We start from the raw sequence: 20,057 nt of genomic DNA on the forward strand, positions 1-20,057 counted from the left end.
CGCTGTTACTACTCTTATCACAAGATAAAAATGGCCAGCCATCTACTTCTGCGTGACAGAACAATTAGATTTCTAGTTGAAGGACTTGGTTTGAATTTCAGTACCTGTGTAACCTCGAGAATAGCACTTAATCTTCCTGGGCCTCAGCTTGCTTCTCTGTAAAATGAGAGGGTTGGATTAGATAATCCCTAGAATCTTTTCTGGCTCTAAACTCAGTGAATTAGAATGTTTTTGTGAATGTGGTCATTGTGAGAAAAATAACCTCCCTCAGGAAAACCAGAGGGCAGGTTCTGGGATCAAAAGTGAGGGCCAAACATGATCCCAATAACCCCTGAGAAACTGATTGTAGCTGTCCGATGGAATATAGATTAATGCTAATGTTTATTTCTCCTGTGAGAATATTTACTCATGGATTCTGGATAAATCACATGTGTTCTTCATGGGTGAGAACAAAGTTTTGTCTTTTGCAACTCTAGGGTTTAGATTTCTCTAGTTCATGCTTTCCGTGGTTATGGTAGGCACAAGCCTTTTGAGGTTTTGGTTCATCAGCATTAGTGTAGGCTGAGTAGAGCTGAGTCTCAGCTGCTGTTGGAGTTTTGGCTATGAATGGCAACAGCTGGAAAGGAGGTGGATATCAGGACCCATTAGTAGGGGACTGGATTAAATGACTCCTAAGGTCATTCCTTCCTTTAAGTGCCAGTGTGTCAGGCACTGAGAAAGGTAAAAAAGACAAAAACAAAGTCATCCATTCTATGGTGGAGTGGGAGGTTTGAGGGCTAAGAAAAGATAAGTAGACAAGTAAACGGCACTACCAATTTAGGGAATCCGCACAATACTCAAATAGGAGGTGATATGTGAATCCTGAACTAGGAACTCTACAAGGCAGAAGTGAAGGAGGAGTGCATTCTAGGCTTGGGAGTAGCTTATACAAAGATAGAGAGCCTGGACAAGTTCAACTTTGTATTTCTAGAACTTAGGCACACCATGAGTGCTTAATAAATGCTTAGCTATAATTGGTTTAATAAGCAGCTATTGTTATTGTGATACTAGATAGGGTGTCACAGGTCTGTGTTTATGAATAAGGGAAACAAGAGAGCCATACACGAGACTCTGCAGGGATTAATAAGACTTATCCACATGCTCACTGCTCCACACCTTCATAGGCAGAACAGTGTCTCTCAGTGAGTTTTTCTCTTTATTTAAGGTCTACATCTGAAGGCATTAGTGTGAGAACTGAAGATTCGGCAATTGAGGAATGAGAAAATACTCATGTTGGCCTCCTTCATTCCTCAATTTATTCAAGTAATATAAATACTAATCAACAAAAAGGACAAAATAGCTTTTTATTTAAAAATACCCATTTCATTTCCCCCATTCCCTTTGTCTACCACAGGAGTCAGCACTTTAAAGTAGCATAAAAAAGTGGTCTTCATAAAAGTGACCGATTATGGCCTCAATTTTCCCACAGGAATGAATAAATTATAGGAAGGCTGAGATTTGCAAGTTTCCCACTAGCCAGGCTGGTCTTTCTATCCAGGAGTAAGACTTTGGGAATAGATTCTATTTTGCTTCACCATGATTCAAATCATGATGAGTTTAGTTTTTCAGCTGCTCTATCCCCCAGAATAGCTGAAGTCCCTTCGGTACTGCCACATCCCCACAGAGGATATAGGCTTCTCATTGGACAAGCAGAAACAGACAGGCGGGGGGAAGAGGCAGAGGCCCTGCCCTGAGAGGTAAAGCCTTATCTGAGAGTGCACTATTGCTCTGGCTGAGGGCTGAGGTACAGCATGGCACATGATGGGCAGTTAGGCAGGCTAGGAGATGGAGGCACAGGCATCCCAGCTCATTTGACCACCCAGAGGGGTTGGGGCTGGGACTGGGCTGCAAAGTGAAAGCCTAGTATGTAGTCCCTGCCTGGTTCTCATTTTCTGTCTTAGAAGAGTTTCCTCCATACCAGCTTTCCCTGCAAAAACCCACAGGTAGAATTGACTTTTCTACGACAGGCAATGGTGGGTCATTGTTCTAAGTCCTTAATGGAGCAGAGCAGGTGGGGTCTCCTTGTTCCTTTTCTAAGGAATGCAGCTCCCCATTCATTTCTTCCAATGGTTGGTAAGCATATTCCCCGTCTAGGCGCCTCCTTGATGTTCTGGAGCCAAGGACAAAAGTCACATTAGCTGCAGCACTGAGTAGCAGTAAGAGAGCTAGGGCCAACGTGAGACACAGCCAGGCTGTCCTAAGGAGAAAGACAATTTAAGAGAATGGTTACCATAGCTCACCTCCCTTTCTTCATTTTATTCTTCTCTTGAGTATGAAACATAAACAGAGGATAAGTTTTCCTTGAAGCCTCCAGGTTTAACTTTGCCATATGGGTCTGTAAGTCAGACAGGGCAGAGCTGATATTATAAACTTTCCCCTCCAAAGAAGGAAACCTGCTTCCCTACCCTGCTGTGTTACTACAGCAACAAGACAACACTCTTAGGTTCAGCCCTTCCTGAGATGGGATTATTAATCAGGTTCTATGAGCCAGGGAATTTGGAAATTATTTTCTCCCCTTTAATCAACCAGCCCTAACTTAGTGTTTTCATGTTAAAAAGCTGAATGGAAGTCTCCCACAATCTATGAGTCCAAAACTCTGGATCATCAGCAGAAATTATGGCATTGGCTAGAGGGCTGGAGCTCTTTCCAGTGTCAAATTCTCCTGGGTTCTTGTCTGGACTCTGAAAAGAGGCCTTGATGGTAAAACAGCACTGACACCTGCACCCAGACCTGTGGCATCCCATGGGGAAGGGATTGACTGCTCTTGGCCAGGAGTTGGGAGGAAACATAAAACCTATGAGCTTTTCATCTTTCCTCTTTCTCCTCCCCCTTCTTCTTAGAGATCCCAGTGGTGTACAGTTGCAACCACAATGGACTCCTAGGCCTGAGACTGGCAGAGAAGGAGCCCACTCTTCAACTCCTATACAGTAAATGTAAATACTTTTTTAAACCAGACTTATGATTTCCTCTACACAGGAAACTCAAAGTAACAAAATTCCATCCACCAGCATAGATAAGCACTTAATCTGCTATGAACTTGCCTGAGGCACTAAGAGATTAGGTGACTTGCCCTAAATCACAAAGCCAAGACCTGTCAGAGGCAAGTCTGGAAACTAGTTCTTCCTGATGTGAAAGCCAGCTTAGTCCACTACACACAAGCTGTGTCTATCCACAAGCCAACTCACTTTTTGGGCATGGGGTGCAGACCTATATTCTTAGCTACCTAGCCGGCTGAGGCTGACAGGTCTTGTGAGCTTCAGAGTTCTGAGCTGCAGTGGGCTAAGCCAATCAGATGTCTACTCTAAGTCCAACATTACTATGGTGAGCCCCTAAAGGCAGAGGGCCACCAGGCTGCCTAAGGAAGGGGTGAACCAGCCCCAAGTTATAGATGGAACAAGTCAAAGCTCCTAAGCCAGCTGGAGTGGGCCCTGGTCTGTGAGTAGCCCTTATACCTCCAGCCTCAGCAAGATATGAGACCCAGTCTTAAAAGTAAATAAAATCCAACCTACTTTGTGAAATAGGGGTGCTCTTCACTCCTTTTAGATACCATGGAAGGTGCAAGACACTGGCCAACTGCAAAATACCCCCATCCCCAAAGAGAAGTTGAGATGCTTGGGGAAGTAGAGAATGGTCTTCCCTTCTTCATTACCCTTCCCCTCCAATTCTTTAAAGAAAGCTGTACCTTGGGAGAGGATGTCATGCATAGTGGAAGTGAGGTTGCAGCTGCCAGTCTTGGGGTCACAGGGACACAAACTCTCACATTTGCAAGCATAATGGCAACCGGGGCCATACCAACCTAAGGGGCATACTGCAGAGAGGGATAAAAGAGAGTAAAGGACCAGAGCAGAGAGATCTACCTTTCTTCATGTCCCTTCTATATCCCAAGCTGCTTCCGTTATTTTCTAAGGCAATAAACAATAGACCTAAGACAAATTCCAGGATTCTACTGTTGCTATATAGGTATGAAGGTGAAGCCTAGGCAGAAATGAATCGACTGAAATCAGCTTATTTTATCTTCTTTTCTCCTACCAATTTTTAGTAGTCTCTGAGAAGGCTTAAGGAAGAGGCTGTGTCAGGGCAACTGGGAGGCTCAGTGAATAGAGAGCCAGGCCTAGAGATGGGAGATCTTTGGTTCATATCTGGCCTCAGATACTTCCTAGCTGTGTGTCACTAAACTCTAACTGCCTTGTCCTTACCACTCTTTTACCTTGGAACCAATACTAAGTGTTTTAAGATAGAAGGCAAGCATCTTGAAAAAAAAAAGGTATTATCGTTTGAGGTTTCTCTATTCTCTATGTCCGAGGCAATTCCCCTTGCTTCAAGAGGTTCAAGGCTGTGGTCCTTTCTTACCCTCAGCACAGGTATCTCCTTGGAAACCAGGAAGGCAGGCACAGGTCCCATGAATAGGGTCACATGCAGCTCCATTCTGACATTGGCATTTCTGAGCACAACCGACCCCAAAGCTGCCATTGGCACATGCTAGGGCAGAGAGTAAGTCATGGAGTATCTTGGTATAAGCCCAGTCTGCCCACTGCCCAGGCTTCCTTACTGTAAGATGCTCAGGGACAGGCTAGTTTTAGCCTAAAGCACCCTGAGGAAAAACAGACAATCTCCCCTTTACATTTCCCATAAAGGACAGCTGGACTGTCCCTACACCCTCAGGGCTAGATATGTGTGACATGGACAGCATTTCCTCTGAAATTCATGATGTTGTCCAAGGATCACTGATATAGCTATCGTGAATAAAGCTATGTGTTGAGTTGATGTGATTGCTATTACCTTGACTGCAGTTACTGCCTCTCCATCCAGCATCACAGAGGCATCCAGCTAGAGAAATGAGACAAAGTTGTCAGTCATGGGAGCTTGGCAGGCTGTGAAAGGTAAGACCAGGTCTAGAGCCTCAAGAGCACTGGAGAACCAGAGGACAGTGGGAGTGAAAGTGGATACCTGTAGCCATAGATGTGACTGCCTCTCCCTCATAGAATGGTTTTCTGAACTTCAGGGTGGGAGAGACAGATGCCTCACAGAGGAGAATTGCCTTTCCTACCCATTCCACTTACTCTCGGTGCAGAGCCCATGAAGGCTACAGTTGGAGGGGCCACAGTCCAGTATGCTGCAGTCAGCTCCCCCCCAGAAGTCCCCAGTACAATGGCAGATCCCCTGCACACAGGTCCCATGACCACTGCAGTCTGGTGGGTTGCAGCGTGGCTCATGCACACACACGACTGTAGAGATACGGCGGGGACAGCGCCACATGTCATCATCCAGGCTGGAGAGAAGAGGAATCCCATGAAACAGGATCACAGGGTCAGAGAAGTTCCCCCTTCATTTGGGACACGTCTCCTCAACATATCAATTCTTGGCAGCAAGGGGAAAAGGAAGCCTCATTAGACCTCCATAGCCCAAACCCCTGCAGCTGGGTTGATTGTCCAGGCTCAGTTATTGCATTCTCAAAACAAGTCTATTCCAGGCCCAAAGCAATTACTTATTTTTTCTTAAAAACCCTTACCTTAAGTCTTAGAATCAACACTATTTTTGGTTCTAAGGCAGAAAAGCAGTAAGGGCTTGACAATGGGGGAGGGGGGGGTAAAATGATTTGCCCTGGGTCACAGTTAGGAAGTGTCTGAGATCACATCTGAACCCAGGATCTCCTGTCTCTAAGCCTGTCTCTCAATCTACTGAGCCACTTAGCTGTCCCCCAATGCAATTCTTAAAGCAGGGGAACCTTGTTTATAAAATATCACTTAGTGGAGCCTAGATATAGCATACTGTTCTATGCTGGCATCAATGAGAAGCTAGGGTCTCTTGCCTGCTCACCAATGATCCGATGGGTAATTCGCCAGGGTTCCATTGACAACAAATGTGGCTGAACCTCCACCATCCAGGTTAATTGCATTCACCACTCCTTGCTTCCTTAGGAACTCAGCCATCTCCCATAGGTTAATGCTATATAGCACGAGGCCCAGGGGTGGAAAGAGTGAGAATATGAAGGAATCATTCCTTGGAAATGTGGAAGGTAAAGATGAACAAGGGTTTAGGGGTCATATTCCCTGGGGAAGACTGGCCATTTGGAAGAGAGCTAGATGTTTCAGAGTGACTTTTGGGCAGCTCCAAGGCGAAAAACATAGTTACACATAGGGGCTATATTTCTGGCTGTGAATGAGGTTAAGAAAAGGCAAACCCTCCAATCACTGAGATGAGGGTCAGCAAAACCCGTTGGTAACTGGACTCCCACAACTCCCAGGATCTTGCTTACCCCCTTTGCTCCGTCTGTCCATCCACATGGAACATCACCAGCCGGCCCTCTCTGTCATGACCCACAGCTGTCCGAGCTGATATCACATTCACAAACTTGCTAAATGAGCCTACATGAGAAGGTATCCATATGTTCAACTATTTTTTTCCTTTCTCCTACAGAAATGGCAAGTTTATGCATATTCCATTTTCAACCCTGCTCCCATTGTAAATGTTGGAAGGTAATTTTCCTCCAAGACCTCACCTGTTTCCTGTGTCTTGTCACATTCAGTTTCTTCACTTTCATTAATGTAGACACGTCCATTTCTCAGCAGCCACACCACCCCACTCACCAGCTGTACAAATGGATTCTTTGTGTCCAGCACCTCCTCCTCAGATAGGTACCTGGAACAGCCCCCACCATCACACAGTGGGAGAGTAAAGGCTCTCTCCACCAATCAAAGCAACTACTCCTCAAGATGAACAACAACTGGGAGGGATCTCAACCCCAGTTCAGGCTGTCAATGTTAATCCTTCTGCTTTAGGGAAGCCTTGGCAGAGAGAATATAGAAGGAACAGGTAGAACACAGCAGCCATAGCTTGAAGCTCTCTGGAGCCATATTCTGTTTCCCCATTGGGTGAGAACAAAGACATCTTGGGGGTAGGAAGCAGGCAGGGTGTGACCTTAGGGATGCCATAATCAGTCTCTGCCCTAGTTCACTTCTCTCCCTAACCAAAGTGGGGTCCCTTGACCTCCAAGTGAAGCCTGCCACCCCTTAGGCCCAGATCCCAGTGCCCTCACCCTGTGACCAGAGTCCCATCCTGGCGGATCCCGAACTGGGCGTTCTGCAGCCCCCCGGAGCTGCTCACTTGATCCCCGTTGCTCACTATATTCCCTAGGCATTCTCCTGTACTCATGCGGAAGAAGCCACCATTTTGGGCCACTAAGCAGCCAGCAGTGCGAGCCGTCTCCTCCACTGTCACCAGTCTCCGGGCAGCGCAGCCCCCTGGTCCCCCGGGCTCTAGTACTGAGAAGCTATGAAGGGGTGATGCAGTTACAGTCAGGTGGCCAGACACTGCCCTTTTTGAGCCGTTTCTAGGATCTGAGAAGTGGGAGACAAAGTAGTGGATCGTGGGCCCCGGACTGGTGCTAGTCTTGGCAGGTGGTGGCCAGCTTTCATGAGGACGGGTTCCGTTGCGGACTGGCCGGCAATCCCGAGGTAGACGCGTCCGAGTCCCGGGGTAGGGAAGCAGCAGGTCGTCATTCAGGGAAACCCTGTAGGAGCAGGACAGGGTAACGAGACTGGGTTAGAGTAGGAGAGACACACGAAGAGGGGAAAGAACTCTTTTAGACAAAGCTCCAGCGGAGAAGAGACATCTGGGAGGAAGGGGGGAGGGAACTGAGTGAAAGAGAAGGCGGCAGACCTGGAAGCGGGGCCAAGGCCCCCGGGCTTATTTGTCCCCAAAGGGTAAATTCAAGACCCAGATCCCCTCCTTTTCCTCCAGGGTAACTGGCACTCACCCGGTACCCAGCCCAAGACTCGGGGGCGCCGCCAAGAGCCAGCCCAGCAGTACCAGGAAAGCTTGAAGTGAACAACCTATGGAGGCCGCCATGCTGGACTCTGGCCATCTGTCACATGAGCAGAGTCCACGTGACATCACCTCCAGACTAGGCGTGGGAGAGCCAACCTCAGGTGTGGAGAGGTGGAGCCAGGAGTTGGGCGTGCCCAATCACTTTCTACTGGCAGATCTCGCGAGGTGTCAGTACGTAGACTGGGGATTTGGGACCTTTGCCAGAGAGGGATGTGCTCTCTACCACTGTTACTCCATCGTTCTGTGGATCACTACCGTTTTTTACATGGTAGAGAGAGGGAGAGACGGAGGACTTTGGGTAACTGCCCCACTTAAATCCAACTTATTCGGGAGACAAAGGAGTCACAGTGATACTATTTTGGTTCTGTTAGAGGATGAAGGTTAGCAACCACCATAATTTTAACACAAGGCTAAATGCTGGGGAGACAAAAACAGCCAGAGCAGCCGCTGTCCTCAAGAAACTCACTTTGTAAAGAAGGAGACAACATATCCATAAATCTGCACACGCTAGAGAAATGCAGAGTAGATAAACGATCACAATCTAATGGGAAACGGTGTAAAAACTTTGAGTCACACAAGGTCATCTCGGAGGAAGGCTAACAGCCCTTCAGCACAGGCTTCCCGCCTCCTCACCTGCCTTTTCAGCCTTGTCACCTCCTGTATTCGTTAAACTAGCAGTTTCTTTTATAATTTTTTTACTGGAAAATTTTTATTTAATTAATTAATTTAGAATATTTTTCTATGGTTACATGATTCATGTTCTTTCCCTCCCTTATTCCCCTGGGGTAACCAAAGAGCAATTCCACTGGGTTTTACATGAGTCATTGATCAAGACCTATTTCCATATTATTATTTGCATTAGGGTGATCGCTTAGAGTCTATATCCCCAATCATATCCCCATCAACCCAGGTGTTCAAGCAGTTGTTTTTCTTCTCTGCTTCTACTCCCACGTTTCTGTCTCTGGATGTGGATAGTGTTCTTTCTCATAAGTCCCTCTGGATTGTCCTGTATCATTGCATTCCTGCTAGTAGAGAAGTCCATTACATTTGACTGTGCCACAGTTTATCAACCTCTGTGTATAAGGTTCTCCTGGTTCTGCTCCTTTCACTCTTGAGGTAGCAGACATTAGTTTTGGTTAGGCATGGAATCTGGAATTTTGTAAAAAGGTAGAAACAATATACTTATTTGGAGAAGCAAGACTCATTTTAGTGCCAGAATTCAATATCACAAGCACGTCTCATTTTTAATACCACTACTATCAGCAATCCTTCAAACTTATATAATAAAATTATAGATCTAGAGTTAAAAGGGACATTGGAAGTTGTCTGCATCAATCCCTTCATTTTAAGATGAGGAAATTAAGGCTGGAGGGGTCAAATGACTTTTCCCAGGTCATGGTAAATAGTAAGCATCATATATGAGATTTGAACCCAAGTCTTATAGCCCCAGAGTGAGTACTTTTTCTACTAAAGGCAATTTCCTGTTTTGCCTGTTACCTCCTTCTAAAGCCAAATATCATAAAGATGGCAAGTGCTTGTTAAGTAATCATATGTATATATTTCAAAGGTGAGGATTTTTTAAATATATATCACAGTGCAGTACAGTGGAGATAAAATATAATTTTAAGTTACTTTTTATCATATTACATTATAAAAGCACTGGTGAGAGTCCATATTTATATCAACTTTTCTTTTAATTCACTTACATATTAGGATTTAAGTTCTCACATATTTAGTTCCAAACCATAGAGTTACATATGATTCAAGTTTGTTTAGAATAACTTGTGAGCTCAGGTTTCTTCTTTGAGAGAACATTATTTTTCTGGTGAAATAACTTAATCTACCATCATTTCATTATTTAGCCCGGTGATAATCAATACCAAGTTCTGTAAGAGTAACCCGATATATGCCTGGATTGAAAATAGTATCAAAAATTTTCATTGATTGGTTGGAGTTCAGCCTAATTTTATTCAAAGTTAAATGCTCATCCAGGCCAATTTTAGTTTTCAGTTTAAATATTAAAAAAATTCTCAGATTATATGCAAATTCTGAGTGCATATTAGATTCTGACACAGTGATTTCCCAGAGGTCAATGAGATCAAGAATCAGTTAAATCAATCAGATACATTGTCCAGAGCATTTCTCTAGGTTCTACACTTTTAAGAGGGATAGGAAAAGGGTTTAGAGATTGGTAAAGATGATTAAAAAGATGAGAATAATTCCTGAAGTATAAGTATAAAAAAATCCTGGAAAGAAGTGAATGATTTAGTTCTGATTTTCAATTACAGTAGATGGTGACCAGCTGTTTTCACTTTGCAATGTACCAGCAGAGTGGCAGAATTTGAGTTAGAATTTAGTAATAATGTAATTTTGTGAGAGCCATACAGTGCTCACAGTGCACGCTCCTTTAACAGCACCTGAAAAAAATTGACTTTATGGCTCCTGCAGAAAGAGCCATATCTGGCCCTCAAAAGAGCCAGATATGGCTAGAGAGCCATATGTTGCCGACCCCTGCTATAGGAATTAGCAAAGTCCAAGAATCCTCAGCTTCAGAATTTCCTGCCATGGAATGACCAGATTTTACCGTTCCAGGAATATTATATGAGGAAGAGATAAGAACACTCACGTTTAAGAATACTTTTAGTGTGAGCTCTGTGAGATAAGCACGACTTATTTATCCTTGGATCTCTCCTAGCACTACCACAGTTCTCTGTATATAGAAGATGCTTAATATTGGTTGAACCCAACTCTCTTTGATTATTTCAGGGGATGTCATGGATTATTTTGGTGGATACAGTTAACACAGTTATTCTGATTTTTCTTCAAACTTTACTAATCTTGATTTCCACTAACATCAATTTTTCTAATCTGCTGCCTGTATTTTGTTGATCTTTTTTTCCTTGCAAATCCATGCAAACTCATGACCAAAGGGAACATATTACAAAAAAGAGTTATTTGGTTTAGAATTATTCATTTATGCTTCCCTTTATCCCCACTCCCTTCTCATTCCCCTCTTATTATTCTTTAGGGTCTTTTAAAGCTACCTCCCACTCAGCCCTCTCCCTCCCTAGTATTGCTTCTCTCCCCACCAGTCCATTTGTTACCCATCTACTTCTCTATAGGGAGAGAATCAGTTCTCTGCCCCAATGGATCTGATTGTTCTTCCCTCTTTAAGTTAATTTCAATGCACTTAAGAATTAAGTATTTTCTCTCTCCAACCTCTTTACCCTTCCAGTGTATTGGTCTTCTCCCCTGTTACCTCCACACACTTCTTTATGGAATATAAATTTACTCCAATTTGTCTCTTTTCCCATTTCTCTTAATATTATCTTCTTTTTTTTAACCTCTAGTTTTATATATGTTTATACATACATACATACATATATCTTGACATTTCATCTTATACAGTTTGTCAGTTTCCTCCAAGTATACTTCTTCTAGCTACCCTGATGATAATAACAATTTTTTAAGAGTTACCAATATCATCTTTTTTTATAGGATTATAAATCATTTGAACTTATTGGGTCCCTTAAAGAAAAGGTTATTTTTTTTGTTGTTTTTTTTTCCCGCCCCTCTCTTAATTATCTTTTGTTGATTCTCTTGAGTTCTGTCTTAGGGCATCAAATTCTCTGTTTAAGTCCGGTTTTTTCTTTATGAATGCTTGGAAGTCTTCAGTTTTATTAAATGACCATATTTTCCCCTGAAAGAATATAGTCAGTTTTGCTGGATAGTTGATTCTTGGTTGTAGACCTAGTTCCCTTGCTTTCTGGAATATTGTATTCCATGCCTTCTGGTCCTTCAGTGTAGATGCAGCCAGACCCTGTGTTATCCTAACTGTGGTTCCATGGTATCTGAATGTTTTCTTCTTAGCAGTTTGTAATATTTTTTCCTTGGTCTGGTAGTTCTTGAATTTAGCTGTAACATTCCTGGGCATTGTCAGTTGGAGATTAAATGTAGGAGGTGATTTGTGGATTCTTTCAATCTCCACTTTCCCCTCTTGTTCTAGAATGTCAGGGCAGTTTTCTTGGATAATTTCCTGTATGATGCTGTCCAGGTTTTTCCTTTTGTAATGATCTTCTGGTAGTCCAATAATTCTCAAATTGTCTCTCCTGGACCTATTTTCAAGGTCTGTGGTTGTGTCAATGAGGTGTTTCATATTTTCCTCAATTTTTTTCATTTTTTTGATTTTGTTTTATATATTCTTGCTGTCTTGTGAAGTCATTTACTTCTAGTTTCTGGATTCTGATTTTTAAAGACTGAATTTTTCCCTTGGCTTTTTGGTCATACTTCTCCTTTTGGTCTAATTTTCTTTGTAGGCCATCTTTTACTTTCTTTGCCTTGTTTTTAAGCTGGTCAATTTTGGCTTTCAAAACACTATTTTCTTATTTAAGTTCATGCATTTTCTTTTCCCAATTGTCTTCAGCCTCTTTTGATTGTTTTTTGAGTTCTTGAGTTTATTGAATTTTAAGTTCTTGAGTTAATTGAATTTTGAGTTCCTCCAAAGCCTGTGTCAATTTCGCTGGAGTTTCTGTGTTTTTTCTTGGTGTTCTTTGATCCTCCTCTGATCCATTTGCTTTTTGTTCATTACCTGGATAGAAGCTGTTGATTGTAATTTCTTTTTTTCTTTTTCTGTTGTTTACTCATATATTTTCCTTCTTTCCCCCTGTAACTGACTATAATCTTGCTCCTTTGATTGTTTGATCTGTGGGTTTGGGCTATTCAGTACTGGAAGGGCTTCTTCTCTGCTCTGTTGACTAACTGGGTTAGTGGGCCCTGAGGCCAGGATCTTCCCTAGCCTGTAGTGTTAGAATTCCTTTAACAGCTGCCCAAGCAAGGACCCTTGAGAGGTTAGATAGATGGTTAACCTTTCCAGGCCCAATTTAGGGTTGAATATATTGGTATTGGCCTATTGATCAGCCTTGGATAATGTTTAGGAGCTGACTGCGTTTGATTCCCTTCCCAAGGGCTGTGATAGAAAGACCACTCAGGAAGGTACTTGTTATTGAACACTCTTTTATATACGAATAGGGAAAGGATAACAAAGTCAAGGATTGGGGATTGGAAACCCTATTGATCTATTATCTATTAGACTAATTAACAATCAGGACTGGAGGCTACTGATCTGGTGGAGGCTTGAGATTTCACCTCTCCTATCTCTGGCCACAGCCAGGCCAGAGAATTTCACCTCTCCTATTTCCTGGCCATAGCCAAGCCAGAGAATAGAGAAGGCTATTGCTGCAGATGTATTGATGGTCTTTATTCTCTCAGCTCTCTCACTACTAGTGATGATGATTCCCTAGCTCTCACAGTCTAGCAGGAAATAGATTCAAGCTTTGAGTCTGGCACAGCTATGCCAATGAGGTGCTCCCTCCGGACTAGCACCCTTGCCCATCCAGAGATTCCAGGATCTGCTGGAAACTCAGTACATTAGGTCGGGGAGGGGACCTGAGATCTTTTTTTTTCCTTTCCCCTTGAACTGGAGAATTCAATGAATTTGCTCCCCTCCCCCCAGTGTACTTTTTAAGTTGGGTTTATCAGGAGGATCCCCCAGCTCTGTTCTGTTGTCAGATTTGGTTTTCTGTTCCCTCAAAGCCCTTTGTCCTTGATTGGTGTTGAAGGGTTTACAGAGGTCTGGAGCCTTGCTGCTTCTAAGCCGCCATCTTCTCAGAATCAGCACCTCACATTTGGATGGAGGAGAAAACATGCAAAATGAAAGATAATCTCAGAAGGAAGGTACAGGCAGTGGGGAGGAATGAGTGAAACCTCATAGTAGATGAGATTTTACTTGTCATGAAGGAAGTCTTGAAGACATATGTGAGGAGAGAAGAACATTCAGGCATGAGGGACAGCCAATAAAAGGCATGGTATCCAAAGATAGAGTGTTAGTGCAAAGAATAACAAGAAGGACAATATTCTTAGATCAAAGAGCCTGCAGAAGAAGCTATTACAACAGCATAGATATTAAGTGAAAATGGATTGCTTCAGACTGGTGTCTGAGCCAGTAGATAGAAGAGGATGAATCCAAGAGATGTTGTGAAGATAATTATGTAGAGGTGAGTGTGAATGAGGAATTAAGGATGACACAGATGACAGGTCGGGAGCCTGGAAAACTGGGAAGATGATGGTGGTCTTGACAGTGATAGGGATGTTGGGAAAAGAGGAAATTTTTTGGGAGAAGGATAAATGAATTCTATTTGTGCATATACTGAATTTGAGGTGCATGTGAGTCATTCAGTTTGAGATATTTAAGAGGCATTTGGTGATGCAAGATTGAAGCTCAGAAGAAAGATTAAAGATGGATAAATAAATCTGAGACTACACAGAGATGATAATTGAACCCATGGAATCTGATAGTATCTCAAAGAGAGATAATATATAGGGAGAAGAGAAGGAAGCCTAGGATAGACTTTTTTGTTGTTGTTGTTAAACCCTTACCTTCCATCTTAGAATCAATACTGTGTATTGGTTCTAAGGCAGAAGAGTGGTAAGGGCTAGGGGTAAAATGAATAGGAAGCTAGGAAGTGTCTGAAGCCACATTTGAACCTAGGACCTCCCATCTGTGGGCCTGGCTCTCAATCCACTGAGCCACTCAACTGCCCCCTAGGATAGACTCTTCAGGGGACACCCATAATTAGTAGAGGTAACATGGATGAAGATACAACAAAGGAGAGGGAGAAGAAATTGTCATACAGGTTGGAGGAGAACCAGGAGAGACCAGTATTGTGAAAACCTAGAGACTGAAGAATATCAAGGAGAAGATGGTTATTAAATATTAATGGTTGCAGAGGTAAAGAAGGAAGAGGATTGAGAAATCACTGGTAACTTTGAAGAGAACAGTTTCATTTTAATGATGAGATCCAGAGCCAGATTACTGAGTTTAGAAGTAAGAGGAGATCATGTGGATGTACCAATTGTAGATAGTTTTCTCAGAGAGTTTAGACATGAAGAGGAATTGAGGTAGAATGATAAAATAATTATAGGGGCTGGATCAAAGGAAAGAAGAGACATGAGTACATTTGAAGGCAGCATGGAAGCAGCCAGTAAATAGGGAGAATTTGAAGACTAATTAGAGACTGGAGATGATAGAGCAATCTGAGAAGGCCAGATGAAATGGGATCACTTGTGTATCTAGAAGAATTTACTTCCTTAAGAAGTGCCATTTCTTTGTGTAAGACTGGTAAAAGAGATAATGCTGGGGAAAGATGTCTGAATGATAAGAGATGAATAAGAGGGGAAAAGAAGGCATTCCAAGTGAATGGCCTCCATTTTTCACTGAAGTTTCAGGTAAACTTCACAGCTGAGAGAGTGAGGGGAGGGAGTGCATTTAGGAAGTTTGAGAAAGGATGAAAAGGATTGGAATAATTGCTATGATGAATGGGATAGCACATTAATTAGGGAGTAGTAAAAGGATTGCCCTGAGCTCTGAGGGTATAGGTAAGATTATTTAATGTAAATTTGTGGTGGATCCAGTCAGCAGAGTTTCATGATTTTCTCTAGTTTTATTTAGCAGCAATAGAAGCAATAGGAGCAAAGGCAGTGGACAGTAGGAATAATCCCAAGTTGGGGGATAGGACAAGAGGACTAAAGACTTGAGCATAGAGTATAGTGTAGTATAGTATAGTATAATATAGTACAGTACAGGGGTCTGCAACCTTTTTGGCCGTGAGAGCCATAAACGCCACATTTTTTAAAATGTAATTTCGTGAGAGCCGTACAATATGTTTAACACTGAATGCAAGTAAATATGTGCATTTTATGTAAGAACAACACTTTTAAAGTACAATAAGTCTCTGAACTATTTTTAATAATGTTATTATGTGCTAACCAATGATGAATAAAGTACATTAATGTGACTTCTGGTGCTGCATGGTTTTGCTGATTATTAATCAAAATTATTTTGATTATTAATCAAAAAACAAGACTTAATGGGGCACTATAGTACTGATATAACTGCACACATACATATAAAACTCCTTTACACTAAGAAAATTGCTGAAATAAAGAGAGAAAAATTCAGGGAAGAATACTTTTTCCTCTCCCTCTCTCAAGTCAGGCAACAGGAGAAGAAAAAGCTGCCGGCCTGCTGGTTAAGCCATTTGACCACATAAATTAAGTAGGAGATCAGGAGATTACAGAAAATAACATGACTTGTGTGCAGGCATTAGTAAATAGTGGGGGAAGAGGGTACCTTTTCATGGAAAACTGGCCAGGACACATCACACACATTTCTTGGTACAGATGTTTATCAGTGCTGCCTACTCAGTCATTCTGTATCAAATGAAACAACTACTGGGGAGAAATGCTTCTCACTAATGAAGTATATGTAAAGATGTAATCTGACTATAGTTCCCCTTTAAGAGCAGGCAGAAAAGTTAAGAACAATAACAATCCCACAAATAGGGAATGCAGACCCCATGAATGCACTGAGATAAAGCCATGTAAATCAGAGGCAGAGGGGTAGAGAATGTAGACAAAAGTGATCAATCACTATACAGAACCCCAAGATGTCAGTAACAGGTGTGGAAAGAGTAAAAGGAGGGCAGAAGGAGGAACACACAGCACACCTACCAAGCAGAACTAAAGACCAGGATTCCTCTCATGCCGCAGTATCAATGAGGGAGCCTTCTATCTTAGAAGATAGTTGCGGTACTGAAAGGATTACGTTACGTATCATGTGACGCACGATGTCATGCGTAAACTGTTAGTTACTGTGCCTCGGTTGACTTTATGGCTCCTGCAGAAAGAGCCATATCTGGCCCTCAAAAGAGCCAGATATGGCTTGAGAACCATACATTGCCGACCCCTGCTCTAGTATAATATAGTATAATATAGTGTTGAACTGGTTCACCAAGGAGTCAGTATAGGAAAGGGAGAAGAGTGTAACCATTTTGGGATTGAACTGAGCAGGGAAGAATCAGGGATCATGATGAACTCAGAGAACAAGGTTAGGGGTCCAAGGCAGGAGGTAATGATAAAAGATTATGATTAAAAGATATTTCAGAGCTCATGATTTTGAAAGTATAACAGTTGTGACCAATGATGGCAAGATAAAAGGTATGGTCATTTCTGTGTGTCACTGAAGTGGAATGGGAGGAATAGGCCATGGAAACTGAGTAGATCTCAATCTTTAAGGTTCTTACATTTTCTTGGTTGAGGCCAGGAGTAAACAACTTCAACATAGAAAATGAAGTACGAAATCTGTACGAAGTCTTTACCCAAATGTGGTATTTCCTTTAACATTGTTTGTTTTCAGTACATTATTAGTTCACCTTTTTCTTGCTTACATCTTTCTGATGATATCATGAATATGGTTTTTGCTGGGCATTTCTTCTTTGGTAATATGCTATAGCCTACTTTGGGTCACTTGCAACATTGAATCTTAAGAAGATGAGTGATTCACTATGACCTTTTCACTGGAATAATATTGATGGTAATAAAATAGACCTTTTTATTTTTTGGGGAGTAGTGCGGGGTCATGAAAGATAATAAACAATTTTTCAAATACAATTTGTTCTTGCTCAATTAATTCTTCTTTTTCCTACCCAGTTTTGGGCATAGATCATTGTCTATTTGCAGTGTGTTTCAAAGTTATATAAACTAAAGGACTAATTCTTTATATGGTGTTCATCCAACTTCAGACCATATTTGGGACAGTAGTGTGACTTTCCCCCCCACCATGTACAGTTAGACTGAATCGTTTTGAGTGATTATTTATTTAATTTACTTGTCTCTGCAGTATTTCAAGGTTGAACAAACCCCTCTTTAATCTGGATTCAGTGCTGTAAATTCATTGAGGACAGGGACTTAATTTTTGCCTTTTTACCCTCAGTGCTGAGCACATAGTAGGCATTCAATAATTGTTTATTATTTGATTGATTGGACATTCTCCAAACACTAAGATATATCATTATTGACTATATATCTTCCTACTTTAGGCATCCCTTAATTTTAATCAGAGAGTTATTTAATAAAGGTATTTCTGTTGTGATATCTTCTCCTTCCCCCCACACTCCCAGTTTCAGAGCATATCAATTTATTGAGCAATGAATGCCAACTGCATAACAAATTGGGACCAGACCTCATCAGCTTAGGGCTGGAACCCCAATAGAGGGGGAGACAGATTTTTATATAATAAAAACAAATAATCAAATAGGTCCAAATGATTAAAAGAAAGTAATTAACCAGGATACAAAATTAGGTAATTTTTTCTTTTTTTGATATCTTAAAATATTTTATTTTTTCCAATTAACATGCACATTTTTAACAACATTTTTTCCTAAATTTTGAGTTATAAATTCTCTTTTTTCCTACCATCCTCCCTCACTACCCTCTTATTGAGAAGACAAGCAATTTGATGTAGGCTACTGTTATGTTCACATCCTGGGAAATGATGGATACCACCTTTGAATGACAGGGTAGGCAGTTGGAAGGCATAGAATGTTCCCAGATGCTGTGAGCCAGGGGCAAACGTTGATTGGCCTGGCAGTATAAATTCCTCTGACAGCCACTTGAAGGGGTCTTTGGTCTTTGGTCATTGGTCTTTGGTCTTTGACCTTTGGTGTTGGGTCTGTGGGCTCTTGAGGTCTTTAGGTCTTTGGATCTTTCTAGCTCTTTAGGTCTCTGGGTCTCTGGGTGGTGAAGGGAGGCTGGGAGGTCTATGAAGAAGAGGGTAGGAAGAATTTGAATATTCCCTGAAGACTGTGAGAGCTAGTGCATCACCAAACTCTGATAGTGAAAAGCTGAGAGAACAACATCACCAACACAGCTGCATCAACAGTAGTTCCTATTCTCTGGCTTGGCTGTGTCCAGGCAGGGCCAGAAGGGTAGTGGAGAACAAAGCTCCAACTTTTACTAGATTAATAGCCTCCAGGCCTGATTGTCAACTAGTTATAGATATTAGATCGACAGGGTCTCCAATCCTCATTCCTTATCCTGTTTATCCTTTCCCTGATTATAGATTATAGATAAAGAGAGTTTAACAAGTACCTTCCTGAGTGGTCTTTATTTTACAACCTTCGGGGAGGGAGTCAACACAGTCAAATATCAAATGTGATCCAAGGCAAATCAAAAGCCCTATAATAATTTATCCAATCTCAGGTTGGACCTGAAAGGGTTACCCATCCACCTAACCTTTTGGGGTTCTCCCTGGGCAACTGTTAGAGAAAAGGGAACTTATAACAACTACCAAGGGTGATCGGGGTTGGTGTTCTTCCATCCTCCGCAACTAGGGAGAATACATAGATACATTCACATCACTCTATACCTATATCTCCCTAGGCCCTTTTCCTTTATAACACTACACATGTGTAGTCCTGCAAATCATAGCTCCATATTGATCATTTTTGAAAGAAAACAGAGATCAAAAAAAGAAAACAGGAAAAATAAAGTTAAAAAAAACATGCCTTGATCAGCATTCAGACTTCATTAATTCTGTCTCTGAAGGTACATATCATTTTCATCATGAGTCCTTTGGAATTGTCTTAGATCACTGTATTGCTTAGAATAGCTAAGCCATTCAGTTTATCATTGTGCAATATTGTTGTTACTGTGTACAGTGTTCTGTTTCTTTTCACTCAAAGTATTTTTAGGTTTTTCTGAAGTCATTCTTGTCATTTCTTACAGTACAATAGTATTCCATCACAATTATATACCACAACTTGTTTAGGGCCTTTCCAATTGATGAACATTCTCTCAATTTCTAATTTTTTGCCACCACAAAAAGAGCAGCTATAAATAACTTTTTACATATAGCTCCTTTCCTTTTTTTTAAATTTCTTTAAGATGCAGACCTTGTAGTGCTAGGTCAAAGGGTATAAACTTTTTTTTGCTTTTGGAGTACATTTCCAAATTGTTTTCCTTAATGGTTGACTCATGATTTTAACTTGTAAATGAGAGACACCTTGGAGAAGAGTCTTTTCCTCTGTTCAATTAAATGAAAGAAGATGAATAAATAATTTTCACCTTATAATCTCTGTACCTTTTATACTATTGTGTGTATATAAAGATTTTTGTAGGAAAGAATTCATAAGGCCCTGACCTAGAGTGATACTAGGAATGGAAAGGAAGGATAGATGCAAGAGAATTGTAAAGAGAGGATTGAAAGAATTTGATGGATAAGGACAGATAAGGAAGTCTGAAAAGTAAAAATGACTGAGTTTTTAACCTCGGGTAACTAAAAGAATGATAGTGCT

The 20,057-nt window shown here is 41.6% G+C and overlaps 1 protein-coding gene across 1 annotated transcript; it reads right to left on the reverse strand.

Moving 5' to 3' along the window:
• Nucleotides 1-1,279: 1,279 nt before the first annotated feature.
• Nucleotides 1,280-7,887, reverse strand: NAGPA (N-acetylglucosamine-1-phosphodiester alpha-N-acetylglucosaminidase). Its single transcript, XM_044657305.1, has 11 exons — nucleotides 7,796-7,887; nucleotides 7,076-7,549; nucleotides 6,539-6,678; nucleotides 6,296-6,404; nucleotides 5,857-5,985; nucleotides 5,100-5,308; nucleotides 4,819-4,866; nucleotides 4,390-4,518; nucleotides 3,722-3,847; nucleotides 3,549-3,612; nucleotides 1,280-2,236 (listed from the first exon to the last, which is right to left on the reverse strand). The coding sequence occupies exons 1-11, from the start codon at nucleotides 7,885-7,887 to the stop codon at nucleotides 2,026-2,028; spliced, it is 1,731 nt and encodes a 576-aa protein (XP_044513240.1). The 3' UTR covers nucleotides 1,280-2,025.
• Between the last annotated feature and the right edge of the window lie 12,170 nt (nucleotides 7,888-20,057).

The sequence above is a fragment of the Gracilinanus agilis genome, chromosome 1 (assembly GCF_016433145.1).
Source record: "Gracilinanus agilis isolate LMUSP501 chromosome 1, AgileGrace, whole genome shotgun sequence".
Taxonomy (NCBI): Eukaryota; Metazoa; Chordata; class Mammalia; order Didelphimorphia; family Didelphidae; genus Gracilinanus; species Gracilinanus agilis.